Source organism: Macrobrachium nipponense, chromosome 18 (assembly GCF_015104395.2).
Source record: "Macrobrachium nipponense isolate FS-2020 chromosome 18, ASM1510439v2, whole genome shotgun sequence".
NCBI classification, from domain to species: domain Eukaryota; kingdom Metazoa; phylum Arthropoda; class Malacostraca; order Decapoda; family Palaemonidae; genus Macrobrachium; species Macrobrachium nipponense.
In genome coordinates, this window is record NC_087211.1 from 27,047,629 (window position 1) to 27,068,738 (window position 21,110).

Sequence of the window (21,110 nt, forward strand, 5' to 3'; positions counted from 1 at the left end):
GCAGATACTCCGGGCTATGCTGTGCTGTCCGCTGGTCGAGGTCGTTGAGACACTAACAACCATCACAAACAAACACACAACTAAGGACCACAACCACAACTCAACAGCACAGCAAACAAACAAGGAACACAACCACTACACAACAACAAACAAGGAACACAACCACAACTCAACAACACAGCAAACATACAAGGAACACAACCACAACTCAACAACAAACAAGGAACACAACCACAACTCAACAACACAGCAAACAAACAAGGAACACAACCACAAATCAACAACACAGTAAACAAACAAGGAACACAACCACAACTCAACAACACAGCAACAAACAAGGAACACAACCACAACTCAGCAACACAGCGAACATACAAGGAACACAACCACAACTCAGCAACACAGCAAACATACAAGGAACACAACCACAACTCAACAACAAACAAGGAACACAACCACAACAAAAGACCACTGCACAAACAATCACTAATGCAAAAAACAACAGCACACACACACCTACAAACAACACAAAGGAATCACAACTGCTCACCAACAACAACTCACAACCACACCAAGAAACCACAACAGCTCCCCAACAACAACCCTCAACTATAACAGAAACTCACAAGCACAACAAATCCAACAGCACAGGCACAACAACTCTAAAGCAAACAATATCAACTTAACAAAAAATCAACAAAACACAAACGTTAACTGACTTCCAATGCCGACACTACTGACTATCACAGGCTCTCACCCAAGACTGACTCCAAAGCATAGAACTCTAACAGCTAACTCCAGCTGCACCAGGAGACAACCCAGAAGTCACCAACAGCCAATTCAATTGGTAACCATCCAACCACCAATTACTCTCTCTCTCTCTCTCTCTCTCTTCTCCTTCTCTCCCTCCTCTCTCCATCTCTCTCTCTCTCTCTCTCTCTCTAGGACGTTGTCAAATGGAACTCCCATAACTCCTCCATACCCCAGGTCCTTGGGAACGGCTTCGGCTGCTGGGATCGTGGCGCGTTGTGAGGATAAAGTACCTGGGCACAAGTCTTCCCCACAGACTCGCTGATCAGCAGGTTCAGGGAGGCAGCTTGTCAGTTTCTGTGTTGACAGGAATATCCAGCTCAGCTTGGCAGGTCGTGATCGGTCACCTGTCGTCTTTGGAGAAGCTAGTCCCTTATGGGCTTCTTCACCTGCGGTCTCTACAGTGGAGACTGAAGGAGTTTTGGTCACAGGCGCAGGACCTGCAATCCTTCCTGGTTCCTCTTACGGAGGAGGTAAGAGAGGATTTAGCCTGGTGGCTGGACGACAGGAACCTCTTAATAGGAGTGCTGTTGCGCACTCCCCCTCCGGAGATGCTTCTGTTCTCAGATGCATCGACCGAGGGTTGGGGCGCACACTTGGAAGAGTTGCTGGTTTCAGGTGTGTGGAATCGACACGACAGGCACCTTCACATCAACGTTCTGGAACTCAAGGCAACGTTTCTCACATTCCAAGAGTTCCGGGAACGGTTGATGGGACACTCAGTGGTGTTTACACCAGTTGACGATGCAGGTACACGCAGCTCACTCGGTAAAACTGTCAGCCAGGTACATTCCAGGCAAGAGGAAAGTGGCATACAAGCTTAGCCGCCAGAATCAGGTGATTGGGACTGAATGGTCTCTACACCCAGACGTAGCAGAAAGGCTGTTCGACCTGTGGGGGCGTCCAGTGGTGTATCTGTACGCCACCTGGCACGTCAGAAAACTTCCGGACCCATGGGCAGCTGCAGAGGACACGTTCCAATACCCGTGGAACAACCTTGAAGTGTACGCCTTTCCCCCGTTCTGTCTGATTCGCAAGGTGATCAGCAGGGTGCTGGTCACCGGCAACCTTCAGAGGATTCTGGTGGCACCCAAATGGCCTCAGGCTGTTTGTTATCTGGACCTGCTGGCTCTTCTCTCAGAGGCCCCGTGAGAGATTCCCCCATGGCGCAACCTGCTGTGTCAATCGCATGTGGAACGGTACCACCAGGCAGTACATTTCCTGTGCCTTCACGGCTGGCAGTTATCCTCCATCTCTTGCGAGCGAGAGGCTTTTCTAGCCAAGGAGCAACAAAGATGCAGGATACCTCAGACAGTCCTCTGCAGCAGTATACATTCTAGGGAAATTTGGCCATCTTCTGTAGTTGGTGTCATAGACAGGATTTCTCTCTGGTCAGAGCTACTCTTCAGCAGGTAGATCATGGACTTCCTAGTCTTTCTTCACCGAGAAAAGCTCCTCTCAGTCTCTGCAGTTAAAGGATGCAGGTTGGCCTTGGGCCTAGTCCTGAAACTGAGAGGCACAGATATTGCTCCCTCTCTAGAAATATCTCTGCTTATGAGGAGCTTCAAGAGGTCTTGCCCACCCTAGGAACTCAGGCCTTCTGAGTGGGATGTGACTCCCGTACCAAGGAGCTTGACTCGTCCACCTTATGAGCTTTTACGAGAGTCATCAGACAGGGATCTGACAGTCAAGACCATCTTTCTGCTTGCCCTGGTATCGGCAAAGAGAGTTGGAGAAATTCATGGTCTTTCCTTCAATGTGAAACACTCGAGGGGATGGGGATCTGTTACGCTCTATTTTGTCCCAGATTTCGTAGCAAAGACTCTGAACCCTTCAGTCCCTGATGCTAGGTGTGAGTCCTTTACGATCCCCTCCCTAGAGGACTTGTGGTAGTGACCCAGATGAGATACTACTTTGTCCTGTTAAGAGTGCTACGGCGCTATCTGAAGAGGTCTCCCACCTCTCCAGCCTGAGTGTCGACAACTCTTCGTTGGCACCAGGGTGACTAAGAAAGAAGTGTCCAAGAACGCTATTATTTTCTGGCTTTGTGAAGTAATCAGGAAAGCGTATTCTGCCAAAGGCAAGTACAGCATTGATACCTTTCATCTGAGTGCTCATGAAGTCAAAGGTATTGGTCCTTCCCTCACATTCTGCAAGAAGCTTTCAGTTCCTCAGGTGCTGAAAGTAGCTGTGTGGTCAAATCAGACCACATTCACCTCTTTCTACTTTTGGGATATAGCCCACAAGTCCATTGACACTTCCTTGGGACCCATGGTGGCTGCTCAACAAGTTGCATAGCTTACCCAACTCCTTTAATGGGACAAGGTTGCATCTTGCCTTTTGTGTTTGGTATGAATGTGGATGTGAATGTGAGAGTGACTGGCTCTCCTTCTCCTCCCTTCATTCTATCTCTTCTTTTGGGTAGAGAGGTGTGTCCATCACATGCTGGAACTCGCAGCTGATGATATGCTGAGTAATCTTTCAATATTCTTGTATTAAACTATAGAAGCATGTATCCTCCCTTTTCCCTAAGGGGGCCTTGGCATAAGACAAACCCAATGCTTGTATTGTCTCCAACATCAAGGGTTCTTGATTGCATTGTCATATGAGGCTATGTATACTTCCCTCATATTAAATGGTCCAGAGGTCTGTCCATTCATTGATCATGCAGCTCACATACTCCGATCAATTGGCCAGATTCTTAGTTCCCTTCCTCGCTCTTATGACCAGGAAGAGAACTTAAGGGGAGGTGAACTCCAGTCTGTTCATAGATGCTCACTGAGATTCCTCCCTCCAATCATTGAGTCTTCCTAATGTAAAGGACTGAGGGTTTGTATAAGTGTAGACACAAATCACAATTTTTTTTAAAGCAAATTATATTTTTCCTAACTATGCAGACCTGAGTCCTTTACATGTAGGCCCACCTCATGTCATCCCTCAATCTGATTTCCGGGCCTAAAGCAAATCAACGGACAATTTCCAGCCTTTGCTGGAAGTAATTCCAAATGTAAAGGACCTCGGGTTTGTATAGTTAGGAAAAATATAATTTGTTCATGAAACTTACCTGTCAGATATATATATAGCTGTATTTTTCCGAATCCGACAGAAATTTAAACACTTACGACACACGCAGTGGGAGTCAGGTGGTTAGTACCCACCCATTCCCGCCGCTGGGAGGCGGGTATCAGGAATCATTCCCATTTTCTATTCATAATTTTTCTGTCGCCGGTGCTGAAAACACCTGTTTTCAGTACCTCCGTCTTAGGATTTTGGAAACTTCATTGCCGCTAAGTATCCTAATTGTCTTTTGATTTATTCACTTGGATTTGTGGCTAGGCATACGCTATCTTAAATTGATTTGAATTTGATTCATTTTTGCATAAAATATCTGAATCTAGTTAGGCTAGTTTCAGACGGGGTTGTCTGCAAAGATAGGGTGTGGCTACCGAAAGCTTCGGTAGATTCGCACTTGGTATGTACGAGGGGTATGGGTCTTGCTTCTTTGTTGAGATTTGTCAGTATAAGGAAGTGTGAGATTGTCTATTCCGTAAGGAAGACGTATGATTCGTATGTACGCAATTAATCAGTAAACATGTCTAATTCCGTAAGGAAGACGTATGATTCGTATGTACGCAATTAATCAGTAACAAAAGTCAGGGTAGTGAACCTGCTAACCTTCCTGTAGACTTTATTTTGCATAAACCCTGTAGTATGGCCTACGGGCTATGTATGTCTACGAGAGGTGCTCGCTCTCCTTCATTGCTGTGAAGTGCTACTTCGTAATTGTTTACTCCTAACCCTGCAGTGTTGCCTTCGGGCCCTAAGCAGTGTCTGTAGAGAAATTGCCCTTTCTCTGATACTCCTTCGATTCGTAACTTAGAATCGAAAGTGCTTGCTTTAGAGAGTAAAAGTGAAGTGCAGAAGTGCAGTGATACCCCTTGTGTAGTGGAGGGTGCGTCAGATCGGCCTCGTTTCGCCTCTAGGCCGGGACCTCTGCTTGACTCCCAGAACGAGGGAGAGAGCATGTCGAAAGCCGAAGGAGGGTTACGAGGAACCCCCACCGATCTGGCGTGCCTTCGGCAGTTTCTGATGAAAATCCCCAGACTGCCTAAGTGCGTGCACGTGCACGAATCCTGAAGGATTGCTTCTCGTCCTCCGAAGCGTCCTCCCCGCGCAGGGGTTGGAGCTTTCGGATGGACTCGCGCCCTCTAAATAGAAGCTTTATAGAAGAGGACGCTTCACGTCCTCGTCATCTCTCTCTCTCTCTCTCGTTATGCGTTTCAGTGAGAAGTAAGAAGGCGAACGTCGCCTGAACTCGTGTCCGTCTTTCCACCGAGAAATACGTAAAAGAAGTCATAGTAGCAGTAAGCTTTTGAGAGCGGACGCCCAACCAGGGGCGCGCGGGTGCACGCCAAGCGCGCGCCAGTGGACGCCGAGCGTGCGCGCTAGTGGACCCGGTCGGTCCGAGCGCGCTCCAATGGACGCCGAGCCGCGCTCCAGTGGACGCCGAGCGCGCTCCAGTGGACGCCGAGCGTGCACCAGCGCACGCCAGGTGTGTCGCCTGGCTGAACGTTTCTGTTGAACTCTTCAAGCTCGTTTGTTTCAAGATGGGCTTAAAGAATTTTTACCTCTACCTTCGATGATACATTCTCTACCTCACCTGCAAAGAATGTGAAGTAGGCAGTGCTTCGGAGTAAGCTTAAAGTGAACAGACAACTTCTTCCTCGAAACCCAGCAAGACATCGGGTTTCGTGAATTCAAGAGGTCTCTGTCAATTAATATGCTTTTCGCATAGGTGGATGGAGTTAAGGAAAGCTCAAGGGAAGTTCTCGTTTGCTCTACCGCAAGCTTTGCCATTCTGCCAATAAATTTAAGTTGCCACTACCGCAGTCAAGACTTTGCGATAAGGCAGTTACGGGTTATAAAGGCTCGATGTCCTGCACGTCAGGACTCTCGCACGTTCAGTAGGATTCTTACTTGCAAAGGCACTCATCAAAAAGTACGGCGTCTTTCAGGAAAGCGGCAAGACAGGACCTGCCTTTGCCATACTGCCAATAAATTTTAAGCTTTAGCAGGCATTAGTTGTGATAACGGGAGAGGAAGCTGGTTGGAGAGTTTCTTCCTCTTCCCAGGATAATTTTGCCAGCTTTTTAGCCCATCTGAAAGGGCTTTTCAGATGATAGATTTTGTTAGTTCCTAGTCGGGACTACGCTGCGAATTGAACATCGTCGTTCTACCTGACGTAAGCCCAGTCTCTTAACAGGATTCTTGCCCCCCTTCCTCGTTTGAGACGGGAATCGAAAAATAAACTGCTCGACTTCCTGGATTACGTTTTGTCAATTCAGTGACTTTCCCCCATTGACAATATACTATCGTTTTTGTCAAGTAAGTGGGTATCCCCTCATTGACAAATATCTCTTGTCCCGTAAATGGGTTAGTTCTCATTGACAAATATCTCATTAACTTGATATTGCGTAAGCGAATAAGCTCTTATTGACAAGATTCGTAAGAGCTCTCATTCGTCATTCGCAGACTCGTACAAGAAATAGACTTGTAGACTACGTCAATGAACGCTTATGTCCATTACATAAGAAGCTTGAGCTGACTGCTTCGATTCTCCTAAGTTTTGTTCATGAAACTTGCCTGTCAGATATGTATGTAGCTGTATTTCCGAATTCAGCTATATATATGTCTGCAGGTAAGTATGAACAAACTTTATTGTGATATAATTTCATATTTTGCCCTTGCGTTATTTTATTTCTGGTTGGTTCAAGTCATATACGCTTGCTGTAGTTACCTCTTCGGATGGCAACCGAGAGGTCTATGGTCCATTTTAAGGACATTTAATCGTTACTCCTGCAGCCTTCCAGGAGTTTCCGATTTATCTTTTACCATTGTATGGTAGTGTTCTGACGACACAAACGCATCTGTATATTTAGCGTTTTCTGTTTCGCTTAAATATACCAGCTTGAGAGTCTCTTTATGCTAAAAATAACGGACCTTTTTCTTCATAGAATAGGGTAGCTGGCAACCCAGGTCATAAAGTTTAAGGAAAAAAAAAGACAGACGACTTTGGACGGACGATCGTAAGCTGCTGCTGTCACTGTCCTCTGACTCCTCTCCTCCAGTCCAAACGAGCCAAGTACCAACTCGTTCGCTGTCATCGCTCTAGGTTAAGTCTCTCTCTCCTGCGGATTGACTGACTAACCGTATCTCTGTGCTGGCAGTTACGTCTCTCTCTCCTGCGGGATTGACTGACGAACTGTATCTCTGCCCTACAATCACGGACTTTAGCCTAAGATTGAGGGGATTTCTTACATGAATGAATAAACATTGCATTCGTTTGGCCTTAATATGTTCTACAGAGATATCTTACTCCTTTCGGTGCTCGTTACCGCACGGTATAGGACTACGAGTCTACCACAACATTGCACTATTATATGCTCTCTTGCTTAGGCAAAGCGCAGCCTTATTAGGGAAGTAAACATACTGTGTGAGGGAATGGATGAGTTGCTGGGGACCATTTCCTTCCTAAAGAAGTTTGTTTCCAGAATAGACTGCAATTCAGACCTCTACAGTTTTTTCCTACCGGTAAACTGAAAATTTTATTAAAGATCTAGGAATGATTCTGAACATCTCTCGGTGCGTTAAGTATCTCTTGAGGTGATAGAAAGAAGGTGCCGGACATCTGGAGAGGGTTTCAGATGTCCTGGATCATAATCTGAAAGAAGTGGAAGCAATTCAGTCGTCCCTCCAGTCCTCGAAACGAGTTTTTGGAACATGGTCCATATCAACTCTGATCTTCCACAGCTCTCTCATATCTTAGGAAGTATCTTCTCTCGGTCCCGGTTCGGGTTTACGAGAAAGAGCCTATTATAACAACAGGCGTAGAAATGGAACGATCCTCTAGAGGTTCGTTACAGGATTGCAAAGTCCGCTCGAATCGTCTCGATCGAAGGCAGCAACTACTGACTTCCGAGTGGAATCTTTCTTTAGAAGTATGTTGAGAGTTGTGGAGACTTTAGGGACGTCCTTTCATTCATCTCTTCGCTAGGTTGAGGACGAAGAGGCTTCTTCTTCTCTGCTCCCTTTTCTCGATCCGGGAGCGGTAACATTAAACGCCATCCTATGATATTGAACGGGGATGGATGTTTTAGTCTCTTTTCCCCCTTTTTCAATCACTTAGGAAATGTAATAAGATTGATTTATATCATCACAGTAGCGACAATGACGCCTAATCGCCCCATGTTGGCCTTCAAGACCCTAGATTCACAGAGGTCACGTCCTTCCAAGGACCTTTTTCCGAGAGAGTCGGTCTCCTTTAACACGAAAGGTACCTATAACCTCTCCGCTCTGAGTCTGACTACGTTCAGACTATCGAGATGTTGACAGCATAAGATTGCAGTCTTCCCTTTCCGTTTGAAGAATGGGATAAGCTGGCAGTCACAACTATTAAAGAATACGCAAATATGTTGTTGACGGCCTTTGGGCTCAGAGATTTGCTTCTGTCAAACAACAAAGCCCTTCACGATCGTTGAGTTCCTGTGAAATCTCGAAACTCGCTCACCATCTACTTTTTGTCTCACCTGTTTTCTCGGAGTCAGACACTCGTGCGAGATCAGGAGACATATAGTAGCCCTGAGTTTCTTGTTGACGAAGTCGGTTGCGTTTATACACCCCGATGATCGTTTAAACATGAGACCAGGTTGGACTGTCAGGCATTCGTCCTTCGGGACTGAATCGCCTTTTTGCTCCTCGCTCCTTTCTCCTGGCACCAGAAGCTCGAGTCAGGAGTGGCTCAGGAGTTGATTCGCTAACGACGTTGGGTTGCGTTGATACACACCCCCCAAGGTTTGCTTGTTAGCTTGAATCGCCCAGGCAGCCCAAACACTCATCCTTCAGCGAAGAATAGTGCCTTATGGTCTTCAGGGTACAGCCTTGCTGTCCTTGATTCGTGTCTGGGACTGGTCAACTGGTCGGTCACCTGACGTTAGTACAGACGGGATGACTGTGCATGTCCAGATCGAAGCTTTCAATATGGAACTTAGACATAGTCTGAAGTTCTTGATGTCAAAAGCTGCGAACATCTCCTACCTGTTAACTTCTTGCATTTGATCAGGAAGGCATTTTCTAACACCCTAGATACGACAAAGAGGGTTAGTGAGATTTTAAGCCATCGTCACAAGTTTTGGCTTTAGAGAACACAAGGCGGTGTGCTCTCTAAGCTTGTTTCGTTATGGCCTAAGAATGGAAACCCGTTTTGTCCTTGGGCCAGGAGCTTGGAAGCAAGGATGGCACAAGTTAGTGGGCAGGAGCCAGAGAGAGTCCTGTGCCCTGTCAGGTCTCTCAAGTTTTATCTACATAAAACTCAAGAAAGTCGAAGTCGTACGGACAATCTGCAGTGTTCGAAAAGACCAGACTTGCCCATATCGAAGAATACCCTGGCTTTATTGTTAAGGAGGTCTTTCAAAAAAGCTCCTTCTTTGTGTTTGCACAAAGATTTGAAATCTTTTGATTTGATGCTCACGAGGTGAGGGCGCCGGCCTCGGAAGCATTTCAACAGAGCATGGCACTCAGCAACATCCTGAGTACCATGTTTTAGCGAAGCAACTCTGTGTTCAATTCACACTCCCTGCGAGATGTGAAGATGGATATGAGATCTGCTGCTCGCTTGGGCCATACGTGTCTGCAGACACAATCTTGGGGGCAAGAAGTACCACTCATCCTATCCTGTAGAAAATGGTTAGGAAGAGCTCTTAATTTAGTAGTTGAGTCGCGACAACGGGGACTTCTTAACTCTTAAGCCTTAGTTAACACACCTTAACTTTGGCTAGGTGGGTCAGGTGGTGTATATATATATATATATTTATTTTACTTCTTAAGCCCTCATGGTATGGTCAATATGGTCTAGTCACGTCGTGGTCTCGCCCCTGTTGACAGATCATCTGGAGTGCACCAGCTATATAGGTCTCTACCTCGCTGGCAACTCTAGTAGCACAAGCAGACTTACGCGGCAGTAACCACGAAGTCAGCTATGCTAACAGGTAAGGAATCAAGATATCAATTATCTGCATATATATGTTTCCTAAAATCTTCTATTCTGTCTACTCCCACCACCAAAGGTGGGATTTCAGCTATATATATATCTGACAGGTAAGTTTCATGAACAAAATGATATTGTAATGATACAATTAAGTTGTTCATACTTACCTGGCAGATATATATAATCAAGTACCCACCCACCTCCCCTCAGGAGACAGTGGAAATAAAAATTATGAATAGAAAATGGGAATGATTCCTGATACCCGCCTCCCAGCGGCGGAATGGGTACTAACCACCTGACTCCCACTGGCGTGTGTCGTAAGTGTTTAAATTTCTGTCGGATTCGGAAAAATACAGCTATATATATATCTGCCAGGTAAGTATGAACAAACTTAATTGTATCATTACAATATCATTTTACTTTAGAAAATTGTAATACTTAATCAGACTGTATGATAAACCTTCTGTGGATTTTTAGCTAACAATTGTATCTTCAAACAGTTTGCACTTGTACTTTGGTTGCTTAAACCATCTGATGTATGCCATTTTCAGTAGGGTAATAAAAGTGAAGAATTTGCCTTATGATATTCTTGTTAGTATTTTTGAACTTGGTACTACATTTAGACACATGCCAAAATTATATGAAAAAAAAATAATCATGGACTGTAGTATAACATAATGAGTGATAAACATCATATAACTTTATTATAAGTGTTGGACAGTTTATAGAATGAAAAATAAAAATAATTAAATTAGGGATATTGAGAAGAAATATGTATGACCCATAGATTTGTAAAAGTATTGTACTCAAGTTTTAATCTCATGATTAGAATTTAGTAATAACCTTGATAGGTGCAATACTGATGAAAAAATATTAATAGATTGGTTGCAGACATACTTAGGTCATGGAAAGTTGTACTCATGTCATATAATTTACCTTTCCTATGCAGTATACCAAAATATCATAAGATTTCTACCAAAGAAAGATGTTAAACTGTTAGCTTTTAGAAGGTAGAGATATAGTATGTGTATACATATGCTGGCAGTCCTCGGTTATCAGGGGGCAGTTCTGTTCCCGACAGTGTGACAGTAACAGAAAATCAGCGATAAACTGATAACTGGAATCACCATAACTGTTAAGTCAAGATTGGTGCATGTCGGTGCTAAAAATCTGGTTATTGGCGTAGCTAGACAGGCCCCATAAAACTGGATTGCCGATAACAGAGGACTGCCTGTATGTGTATATATTATATACTACATATATGTGTGAGTGTTTACTGTACAGTACTATATTTTTATCTACAGGGGTCCTTTGGAGGAAAGGGAAGATCAAGAACTGATGTTTATAGATGTTGGTGATGAGTCTGAAAAGAAACGTAAGTGCTTGTTTGATTGTAGTTCATACATTCTGTTGTCTGTTTTATTTGAGATGAATCTTACCTACTGTTAAAGTTAGCTATATCTCCCGCCGATTAGGCAAGTCGGCATTTAAACAAAAATTCAAATGGCTGCCCGGAGGACTGTCTAGTTTACCTGTTCTCCACCAGGTGTGTTTCGAATGTTTTAGTTCTTGTCAGAATTCTCCTTGCCATCATTGCTGCTAGGTAATTGTTAGTATTCTCTGAAGTTTGGCTGTTTTACACCTGTTTACGGTATTTTAAATTCATCAGGCTATGTAGGAGTGTTTTTGGTGTAACCAGGATGTTGAAATTGGAAGTTGATCAATATTTGGTTTGTACTTGCAAAGGTACAGAGTGTAATCTTGGAACTACTAGATGTGAAAAATGTAGGGAATTGTTCTGAGAAATTTATGCCTGAATATGTCAAATAGGAAAGACGGGAAACTAATAGATTGAGAAAGCAATTAGTTAGGTCAGGACTTAAACCTGTCAGGCTATCCCTACTCAGACTAGGCATTTGTTCATATGCAAACAAACCTTTGGTCTTAACAGTAGTATAATTTCTAGCGCCTAGCTGGATCCAGTTAAAAAACAGATGCAAGCAAGGAATCTTGTGATATTTGGCAATGCATGCGTAGATCGGGTGAAGAGTGGTCAATGGTCAAGGGCCACTCACCTACGCCACCGCGTCAGTCTTTTCTTTAACTGCCTGGGCGAGAGTGGTGGGTGTGTGTGTGTTTGGCAGGTATTATGGCTTCATCCGCTCCTTATCGGCCTCGTCGTGTGTGCCCCGGAATTCCAGGTTTTCCGTGTTCTCGTTTTTTGGCTTCGGCGGCGACCGATCCCCACATCGCATTTAGTTGGTGCCATTCTAATTTTTGTACTATAACGAATCCTTGCACAGATTGCTGGGCAGGGCCTAAAGAGCAGTAGAAGTCATTTTACAGCAAGATGGTTTGGACTCTTCCTTCTTGGGAAGGTTTTTCGCCTCTTCCTAATGCTTCGTCTCCTACAGTATTCCCCCCCAATTTTAGCGTTGTACCTGTGTCTCCTTCCTTTTCTTCCATTGATTTATCGCTGGAAGTATTGGGAGGCCATCAGGCTGATTTTTGTAATGACGCCCCTTCTTCTCCGGGAGTTAATTTGATTCCCGGGAAGGGGGAGGCTTTTTCATCATTCTCATTTATTCCAGAGTCCGAGGCATCCAAGATGGCGGCGATTTGGAAGATGCTCGGGCTAGGGGGTCCCCTGTCCTTGGAGGGGTTGCTAACGCACTTTATTGGGGCTTGCTACCCCCCTCCTCAGGCTGGCCAGGTCATCGCCCCTCCTCCCGGCCTTGTCTTCATGGGTAATCGAGATCAGCCATCTTATTTTGCTCCACCAGTGACTGTTGTCGCTTCTTCGAGTCGAAGGGAAGCTGTGGCGTCAGCCCCGTTGATGACGTCACGGGATCTGTCGTTGTGTATTCCTTCGCCAGTGGTGTCCGATTCCCCTCCACACCGAGGAGAAGCCGTGACGTCATCATCACTTGTGATGTCACTCCCATCGATGTCATCACTCCCAGTCATCTACTCTGTACCACCTCTCTCAGCCGTAATGTCATCTCTGCCGCCCAGTTTGCTACATCTCCCTTCCATGTCATTGGAGCCTTCTTTTGCAGATCAGTCTGAGGTTATATGCCAGGCAGTGCTTACAGGTTGGACTCTCTTTTGGATGATAAGTTGGCTGCTTTGTCGGTTGGGAGGACTGGAAGGAAATGTGTTGCTTCGTCCCCACCTCCTGCGGTGAGGTCGCATAAGAAACCAGTGCTTTCTTCCTCTCCCTCTTCCCCCTCTGCGCCACGTTGGCATATCAAGCGTTGGAAGGCTAAGGACTTTGCTCTTTCTTTGCCTACGTGGGAGGAACAACGCGGGCATATTCTCGAGAGTGTTGGTGTTTTGGAGAGTGTTAGTGTATCTTCCCTTGTGCAATCTGCAGTGGCTGCTTCATCCTCTGCATCGAATCGCGGGCATGTTGCAACCTCCCCCGTCCATGCTCATCGCAAGCATGTTGCAACCTCCACTGCCCATGCACATCGTGACCGTGTTGCAACCTCCCCTGTCCGTGCACATGATGCAAGTGCTCCTTCTTCTCCAGGGCCTATTCATCGCTGTAAGGATCTCAAGGCGCCTGTCAAGAGGTCAAAGGTGGTGAGCACAGAGTTGGTGCAGCAGGAGTGTTTGCCTGCCCCTCTCACTGGTGCTTCCAAGAGTTCGACTCTGGGGGATTCTCCTTCGATTTTAAGTTTTCGGGATTCCTCTCCAACTCATGTTTGTACGTCTGCCACACCTGTGATCATTCACTGACATGTTAATGAGTCATCTGTTGGAGGAGTATGTAGTGATGTTCCTAGTCTTAAAGTAAGTTTGTCTCGGGAGCTGATGCGTGGACCCAGCCCAGACAGGTTAGTTGGTGTTTCGGGCTGTTTGGCTGCTGATCCTTCCATTAATTTTAATGGGGAAAGTGCCTTAGAGGAGCCTACACATCCTTCTTGTCGCCTGTCTCCGTTGCCGGAGCAAGAGGAGGGAGACACGAAAGAGTTTTTGTCTTCCTTTTCGGAAGTTGTTGATCTCATTCATGGGTTCAACAATTTGGAAAGTAGGACTCAGGCTCGTTCGTCTTACACTCCTCCTTGGTGGGAGCTACACAGGATCCCAAATCATCTCATCAGCTTCCCTTGTCGGGGCACATCCGGTCGGTCTTGCATAAGGTTAATGCCTCTGTTTTGGACCGAGACAGTTCGCTTCGCTCTAGGAGCTCTGCCAAGCTACTACCCCTGCCTCTCACGAGACAGGAAGTACTATGGTACTAACTGCATTTTTGATGTCGCGCCATCTTAACCCAGACGTCATTCGCCTGAAGCTGGGATTGACTTTGGAGCAGGTGAGATCGGTGGCTCCGTCCTTGTCTCCGCAAGATGCCTCAGCATTGGAATCGACGGCAGCTTCCATGTTGTGGACGGTTTCTTGGCTGGACTTCTGGTCTGTGGTCATTGCCAAGATAGCTTCTGACAGGTCCCGAGAAGGGTTGGTGAGTACATCCTTGCTTGCCAGCCTGTTGCAGTCCGGAGGCAAGGCGTTTTCGTATATGGCTCACCTCAGTGTTAATTTATTGGCTAACCTTCTTCTGATTAGAAGAGACACGGCTTTGTCTAGGATGGAGAGATCAGTTGGACACTGAGTCCTTGCTGGCATTGAGGAATGGAGATCTGTTTGAGTCCCAGTATATTTGTTTCCTCAGACTGAGCACAAGAATGCGATAGACTGATGCCGGGCTGACACCAAAGACAGACTGATGCACCAGGCTGTGTCTAAGTTGGAGTCTCATCCATCGGAGACGTCCGGCTCCTCCTCCTCCCCCTGTCCAGCAGCAGTCAAGAAGATCGTCGCCTGGTAGGCTGTCGAGGAATTCGAGTTCGGCAGGGCCTTCCCATTCAACTCACCCTAGGTCAGAGGATCAACGTCCCTATCGCTCTTGTTCCTTTAAACCAAGAAGGGGCAGAGGTAAAGGAGGCCGTCAATAGGTTAGGCGCCTCTCCCTCTCCTGCGCCACGGGTGGTGGGGTGCTTGGCGGGCCATTGGGCCAATTGGCAGAGTTAAGGGGCAGAGAACTGGGTGGTAGATGTCCTTCGGGTGGGGTTCCTACTGCCATTCGACTTCTCTCCTCCTCTGTCGGACAAGACGCAGCTCAGGAAGGCATATCCTCCAGGTTCTTTGAAGTTCTTGGCTCCTCGGAGGAAGTGCAGAAGATGCTGGACAAGGATTTGATAGAGTAAGTGGTGCGTCCGTCTCCGGGGTTTTACAGTCACATCTTCTTGGTGCCCAAGGCGTCGGGAGGATGGAGACCTGTGATCAACTTATCCACCTTGAATCACTTCATCAGGAAGACATGGTTCAAGGTGGAGACCCTGCGTTTGATGTTGGCAGCCGTAAGGAAGGCAACTTCATTCTGTCTATAGACTTAAGGGACACATACTCCCAAATCCCTGTTCATCCGACATCCAGGAAGTTCTTTTGCTTCGGGCTGACAACAGCCCCTCAAGTGTTCACAAGGGTCTTCTCTCTCGTGTCAAGTTGGTCCCATGCTCAGGGGATCTGTTTGCTGAGGTACCTAGACGATTGGTTGGTCTTGGCAGTTTCCAGAGAAAAGCTGTTGCAGGACAGGGGTCGTCTAATTCGGTTCTGTCTGGAACTGGGCATCTTAGTCAACCAGGAAAAGTCGAACCTCGTACCCAGTCGAAGGATTCTCTTCCTGGGCATGGTCATCGATACAACAGTGGCAAAAGTTTTCCCATCTGATCAAAGATTGGAGAAGTTGTGGGTGGTGGCGCGCGACTTCCTGTCAGAACCACATCAGTCAGCTCATCAGTGGCACGTTCTTCTAGGAGTGTTGTCTTCCCTGGCGAAGCTGGTCCCTCATGGGCATCTTCATCTTCGGTCTCTGCAATGGAGACTGGGAGAATTCTGGTCTCTGGCGGACAACCAGAGTCTTTCGAAAGGTGTCCCTCTGCGTTCTCTTCAACGTCTTGGAGTTGAAGGCAGCCATCCTGGGTCTGAAGGAGTTTTGGGAGAAGGTAGGTCATTCTGTTGTTCTCATGTCGGACAACACCACGGTGGTAACCTATGTGAACAAGCAGAGAGGCCTGGTTTCTCGTCAACTTCACGTCTTGACCATCGAAGTTCACCAGTGGGCGGTCAGCAATTCAGTAGAGCTCTCACCCAGGTATATCCCAGGCAAACAGACTCAGTCGTCGGGATCAGATCCTAGGCATAGAGTGGTCCCTTCATCAAGTGGTAGCAGACAAGCTTTTCCAGGTTTGGGGGAGACCCATGGTGGACCTTTTTGCGACTCGCTTCAACAGGAAGCTGGAGATATTCTGTTCAGTGGTCCCAGATCCTTTAACATTAGCAGGAGGATGCATTCCAACATCCCTGGGACAACCTGGAGGTGTGTGCCTTCCCTCTGTTTTGTTTGATCCGTCAAGTTCTGAACAGGCTAATGAGTTCACAGGGTCTTAGGATGACTTTGGTAGCCCTTCTGTGGCCTCAGGCAGAATGGTTCCCAGATCTACTGTTATTGTTGTCAAAGATTCCGAGGGAGATTCCCCCTGATTTTGGTGTTACGCCTAAGAGGTATCGACATCCCTTCCTGGGAACTTTCCTTGCTAGTTAAGGGGTTTGAGCAGTCGAGTTCTCCTAGAGAGCTCAAGCCTCCGACGTTGGATGTTCCTTTGGTTCTCAAGAGCTTCACTAAGAGTCCATATGAGCCCTTGCGTCACTCATCTGACAGGAACTTGATGCTCAAGATAGTTTTCTTTCTGGCCTTGGCATCTTCCAAGAGAGTAGGAGAGCTCCACGGTCTGAGCTATGATGTGAAGCACACCGGGGGTGGGGGTCGAATTTGTCCCGGAATTCGTCGCCAAGACCCAAATTCCCTCTGCATGATGACAGGTTCACTTCGTTTCCCATTCCATCACTGAATGACTTTGTGGGTGTTGATGCTCAAGAGCTTTTTGTTGTGCCCTGTCCAGGCCCTGCGTTGCTATCTTAAAAGGACTCGGCACCTTAGACCAGGCTGCCTCAGACTTTTTGTTAGCACAGGCTGTACAAAGAAAGAGGTGTCTAAGAATACTATCTCTTTTTGGATATGGGAAGCCATCAGACAGGCATACTTGACTCTTGATGATTCCACCACCACGTCTGTCCAGGCTAGAGCGCATGACGTTAGAGGTATTGGTCCCTCTCTGGCTTTCAAAAAGATCTGCAGACATGTTTGCCCTGGGTCCTGTGGTGGCTGCCCAACAGGTTGTGTAACTCATAGTTGCCCTTCATTCCCTGTGTTTTCCTTACAGAAAGACTTTCCGCCTCATTGCAAGCACTGACTTTCTCGCCAAGCAGCAGTGAAATAGCGGAATAACTTTTTCAGTCCTCTGCAAAACACCAGGGATTAGAGCCGTCTTCACTGGTTGGTTCCATCTACGGGACTTTTTCTATGATCAGAATCGTGAGAGTTCACTTCTCTCCGACTCAACTGTGAAGACATAGCTCTACATTCACCTTATTCATACACAGAATCTCCATACTGATTTTACACTTATAAGCATGAAAACTTAATTTAGTATATACTAGTACGTACTTCAGAAATTAAACAGTTTTTGAAGGGATATCATCTTTGAAAAGTGTAGTGACTTTGTGAATGGGAGTTGCATCTGGTAAAAGTATGTATATGCACTAACTGTTGGTGCCGTAATTACCTTTGTATCATATTTATGCATGTCAAAAAATAGTGTATCTTAATAAAGATTTTAAACAGAAAGGTTTTAAAACTTAAAAATTTACATAAAAAATTAAACATAAACACTTTTGCAGGGTTTTGCAGTGTTTCTGGAGGATTTGCAAATGTTCGCGCTATTGTGAAGAACGTATGTATGATAATTAGTTAGGTTCCAATGAAAAGTTCTCACTATTATGAATTTGCGCAACTCGAATCGCGTAAGTTTGGGGTATTACTGTACCCCCCCTGAATCTGGGAGAAGTCATACTGAACATCCAAGGGAGGCTGGTGAGAATTACCCCGGGTAATTGCCTCCTTAGTTGAGCTTGTTGCATTTTCCCAGGCATCGACAGATAGCCACTGAAAAGGCGTCTTCATGGAAGTTTAGTGGAGGAGCTGTTTACTTGTCCTGCCGATTGTCCAAAGCGAAGGACCCTGGCACTCATTTGAACCTGGGAAAAGCCATAATGGAGGCCTAAGGGACTTGAGGAAGCACTGTATATACCAGCGTATAAGACGACCTTTTAACCTTAAAAAATCTCCCCTAAAATGGAGGGTCGTCTTACATAAAAAGCAAACCTTTAATCCTGCCAAGATTTTCAATGATCGGCTAACCCCTCAATTGTCGATAGTAGTTCTCATGCAAAAATACCTCAAATATGCAAATTATCCGGGAATAATGGGGTATATGTTCCAGAGAGAAGTCTGTGAATACGGGGGATTTCACTGTACTACCACACCACTACAGGTTAAGATAAGCACCAACCACATGCAGTATGCCAGTAGTTCTCTTAACTGATAAGGAACGACAAGCATTGTATTCAATGCTAGCAAAATTTTTCTACTCTATTTTATTACCGTTGGCGTCGGTCAGCGGCATTTCGGTTTTACGGCGCTTGTTAAATATACAGGCAGCCCCTGGTTATTGGCGGGGGTTCCGTTCACAAGGAGTGCCGGTAAGCAAAAACTGCCATTAACCAAAACTCAGCGATTTATGGCGTCGATAACCGGTTATCGTCGCCATAAGCACCCTTATGGCATCTTTGTTAGCTATGTTTTGGCTTTATGACGCCAAACAAGCCCCACAAAACTGGATCACAGATAACCTAGTCCGCTGATAACCAGGGACTGCCTGTATTCATAACTGGGTTTTACACTTTAGGGTTTAAAGTGCTGTTGTCTGGTTATCGTCGGCTTAGCCTAAGTGCCAAGGCCGCCTCATAAAATACAAATATAACGAATATATATCTTTTCTTCTGCTCTTTTAAAAAGTTATCCTTTACTTCGCTGTATCCAATAATACTGTATGGAGTCTTGTATTATTATTTGTGTTATAAAATACAAAGAAACCAATCATGTTTTGGTTTGGAAAATTCAGCTGAGGGCTGAGGTAAGATTTTTTTGCCATACGAATTTCGCTCAATTCTGAGTAATTTTCTTGCTTTTATTTAGCATAAATTAATCCTTAGGAACTCTATTCATATGTGACAAGGTTATTTTTCATGATATGAAGTTCTTTTAGTTGAAAATTGACTTAAATACATGAACTAGAGTTATTTTTTCATTAATAGATGGCACTGCTGTCTGGTTATTGTATCTTTTGCCTAAGCGCAGAGACTCTCATAAAATACAAATATAACGAATATGCATCTTTTCCTTGGCTCTTTTATGCTTTACTTCACCGTATCCAATAATACTGTATGTAGTCTCATATTACTACATATACAGTTGTATTATAAAATACAAACAAAGCAATCTATATGTTTTGGTTTGGAAAAATCAGCTGAGGGCAGAGACGGAGTTATTTTGCCCTATTTAACTCAATTCAGAGCGATTTTCTTGCTACTATTTAGCGTAAATAGGTTATTTTTCATTATTTGAAGTGCTTTAAAATTGGAATACGACTTGAATGTATACGTCTTGTTGTGAGCTCGATTGTTATTTTTTTTTGTTAATTGATGCTGTCAGGAGCATGTTATTGTGTAAAAAAAAAAAAAACATTACGTTAGTTATTTTCATTCTATTTCATAATACGATATTTATGTATTAATCTGTTATCAGCGTGAAAACAACAGTAATATGTGTTGTTCTTTCATGGCCAGCCTTTTTTATTAAAATACTTTTTTCTCCATTATTATTAGCGGTAGAATTGCATTCATATATCTGATGCACGATAATTTAAAGTCATTAGCAGTGTGAATATTTTGTTTGCTCAGCTTCAGCTCCAACTGCAGCTGAAATTTAGCAGTACTATGTTTCCTTGCCAATATTTTCTCCATACCAGATAAAGGTATAATTCAAAAATATTTAAGTCATGTTCTACTGAACGTCATTTGTAACATAACTAAGGTAATTTTTTTACTATCGAAGGATGAAATGTAAACAAAACATAACATTGTTATCAGATTTGGTTTGGTTGTTGTAGTAACACAACTGTTATCATTCAGTTGTTTGTGGCTGCAGCATCTAAGCAACTATTATATCGTTATTAACGATACTTTTATCATTCTCATTCGCTTTTTTTAACTCATTTAACTAGAAGATATGCTAAATAAAGAGATGGAGGAAACGTTAGCAGTCTGAAAAAGGTGACTCTCTCTATCTCATACTAAGCCAAGATTTACCAGTAATTTCATTGAACCTGACATTAAAAATTTGTAGAACCACCATGCAGACCATAGTAAGGTGGATTGTGGCACCCATAGACATGCATTTTGGTTAGAGGCTATTTTCGCTTAGCGTCAAGCCTGAGGAATGGAACCCCTGCCATTAACCTGGGGCCACCTGTATTTTGGAGTAGTATACAGTGGACCCTCTGTATTCGCGAGGGGTAATTTGTGGATACTTCTCATAAATAAATACAGCAAATAGGTGAATTACCTGCAGATAGTGCCCGTAAAGGAATCTGCGAGTATGGGGTGTTTTACGACAACACATTGCCAATGGTGCAGATAATCTAGCCTAGCCTAGCCTTTGAAAGCCTTGAAATCTATTGCTAAAACAATAAACAAGGCTTTGATATACTTTGTAAAGAATAGCTATATATGTAGTTGAACCTCTTAAAGCCGGCATTCTATGGTTCGGAAACTCCTGTGGTTTGGCTTGATTCAGCCTCCATTACATTAGTTTGTTGCACAGCCAAACAGATGTCATCACATAATGTTTACAACTTCAAGACAGCAAAAATTATGCCATGTCTCCTTTGTTTTTGTGAGAATAATTCTTAGTACTAATGAAAAGAAAATGTGTGAATTCTTAGTAATGATATGAAAATGTGTGAAGTCAAATACGTTTTTTATATTAACTTGAAAATAAATATATTTTTTTAAATATTCCATTTGAGAATCTCTACCAAGTCAAACCTTTTAATCAAAACAATGAGACATTTGGCATGCAAAAATTTCTTACTCTTAGTATGCTTGAAAGCCTAATACTATGTGATACAGTTTGATCATTTCTTTTATACAACATATTCGATATGTGACCCATGAGAACAGATGATACTAAAGGTAAGAAGTACTACAAGTGTAAATCTTTATTAATGCT

The 21,110-nt window shown here is 44.5% G+C and overlaps 1 protein-coding gene across 1 annotated transcript in view; it reads left to right on the forward strand.

The window, feature by feature from the left end:
- Positions 1 to 21,110, forward strand: part of LOC135196934 (ribosome biogenesis protein NOP53-like) — a 113,819-nt gene that overhangs the window by 12,821 nt on the left and 79,888 nt on the right. Inside the window, exon 2 of the mRNA XM_064223774.1 lies at positions 11,158 to 11,228. Coding sequence (XP_064079844.1) covers positions 11,158 to 11,228 — 71 coding nt within the window. The remainder of the gene's footprint in view (positions 1 to 11,157; positions 11,229 to 21,110) is intronic.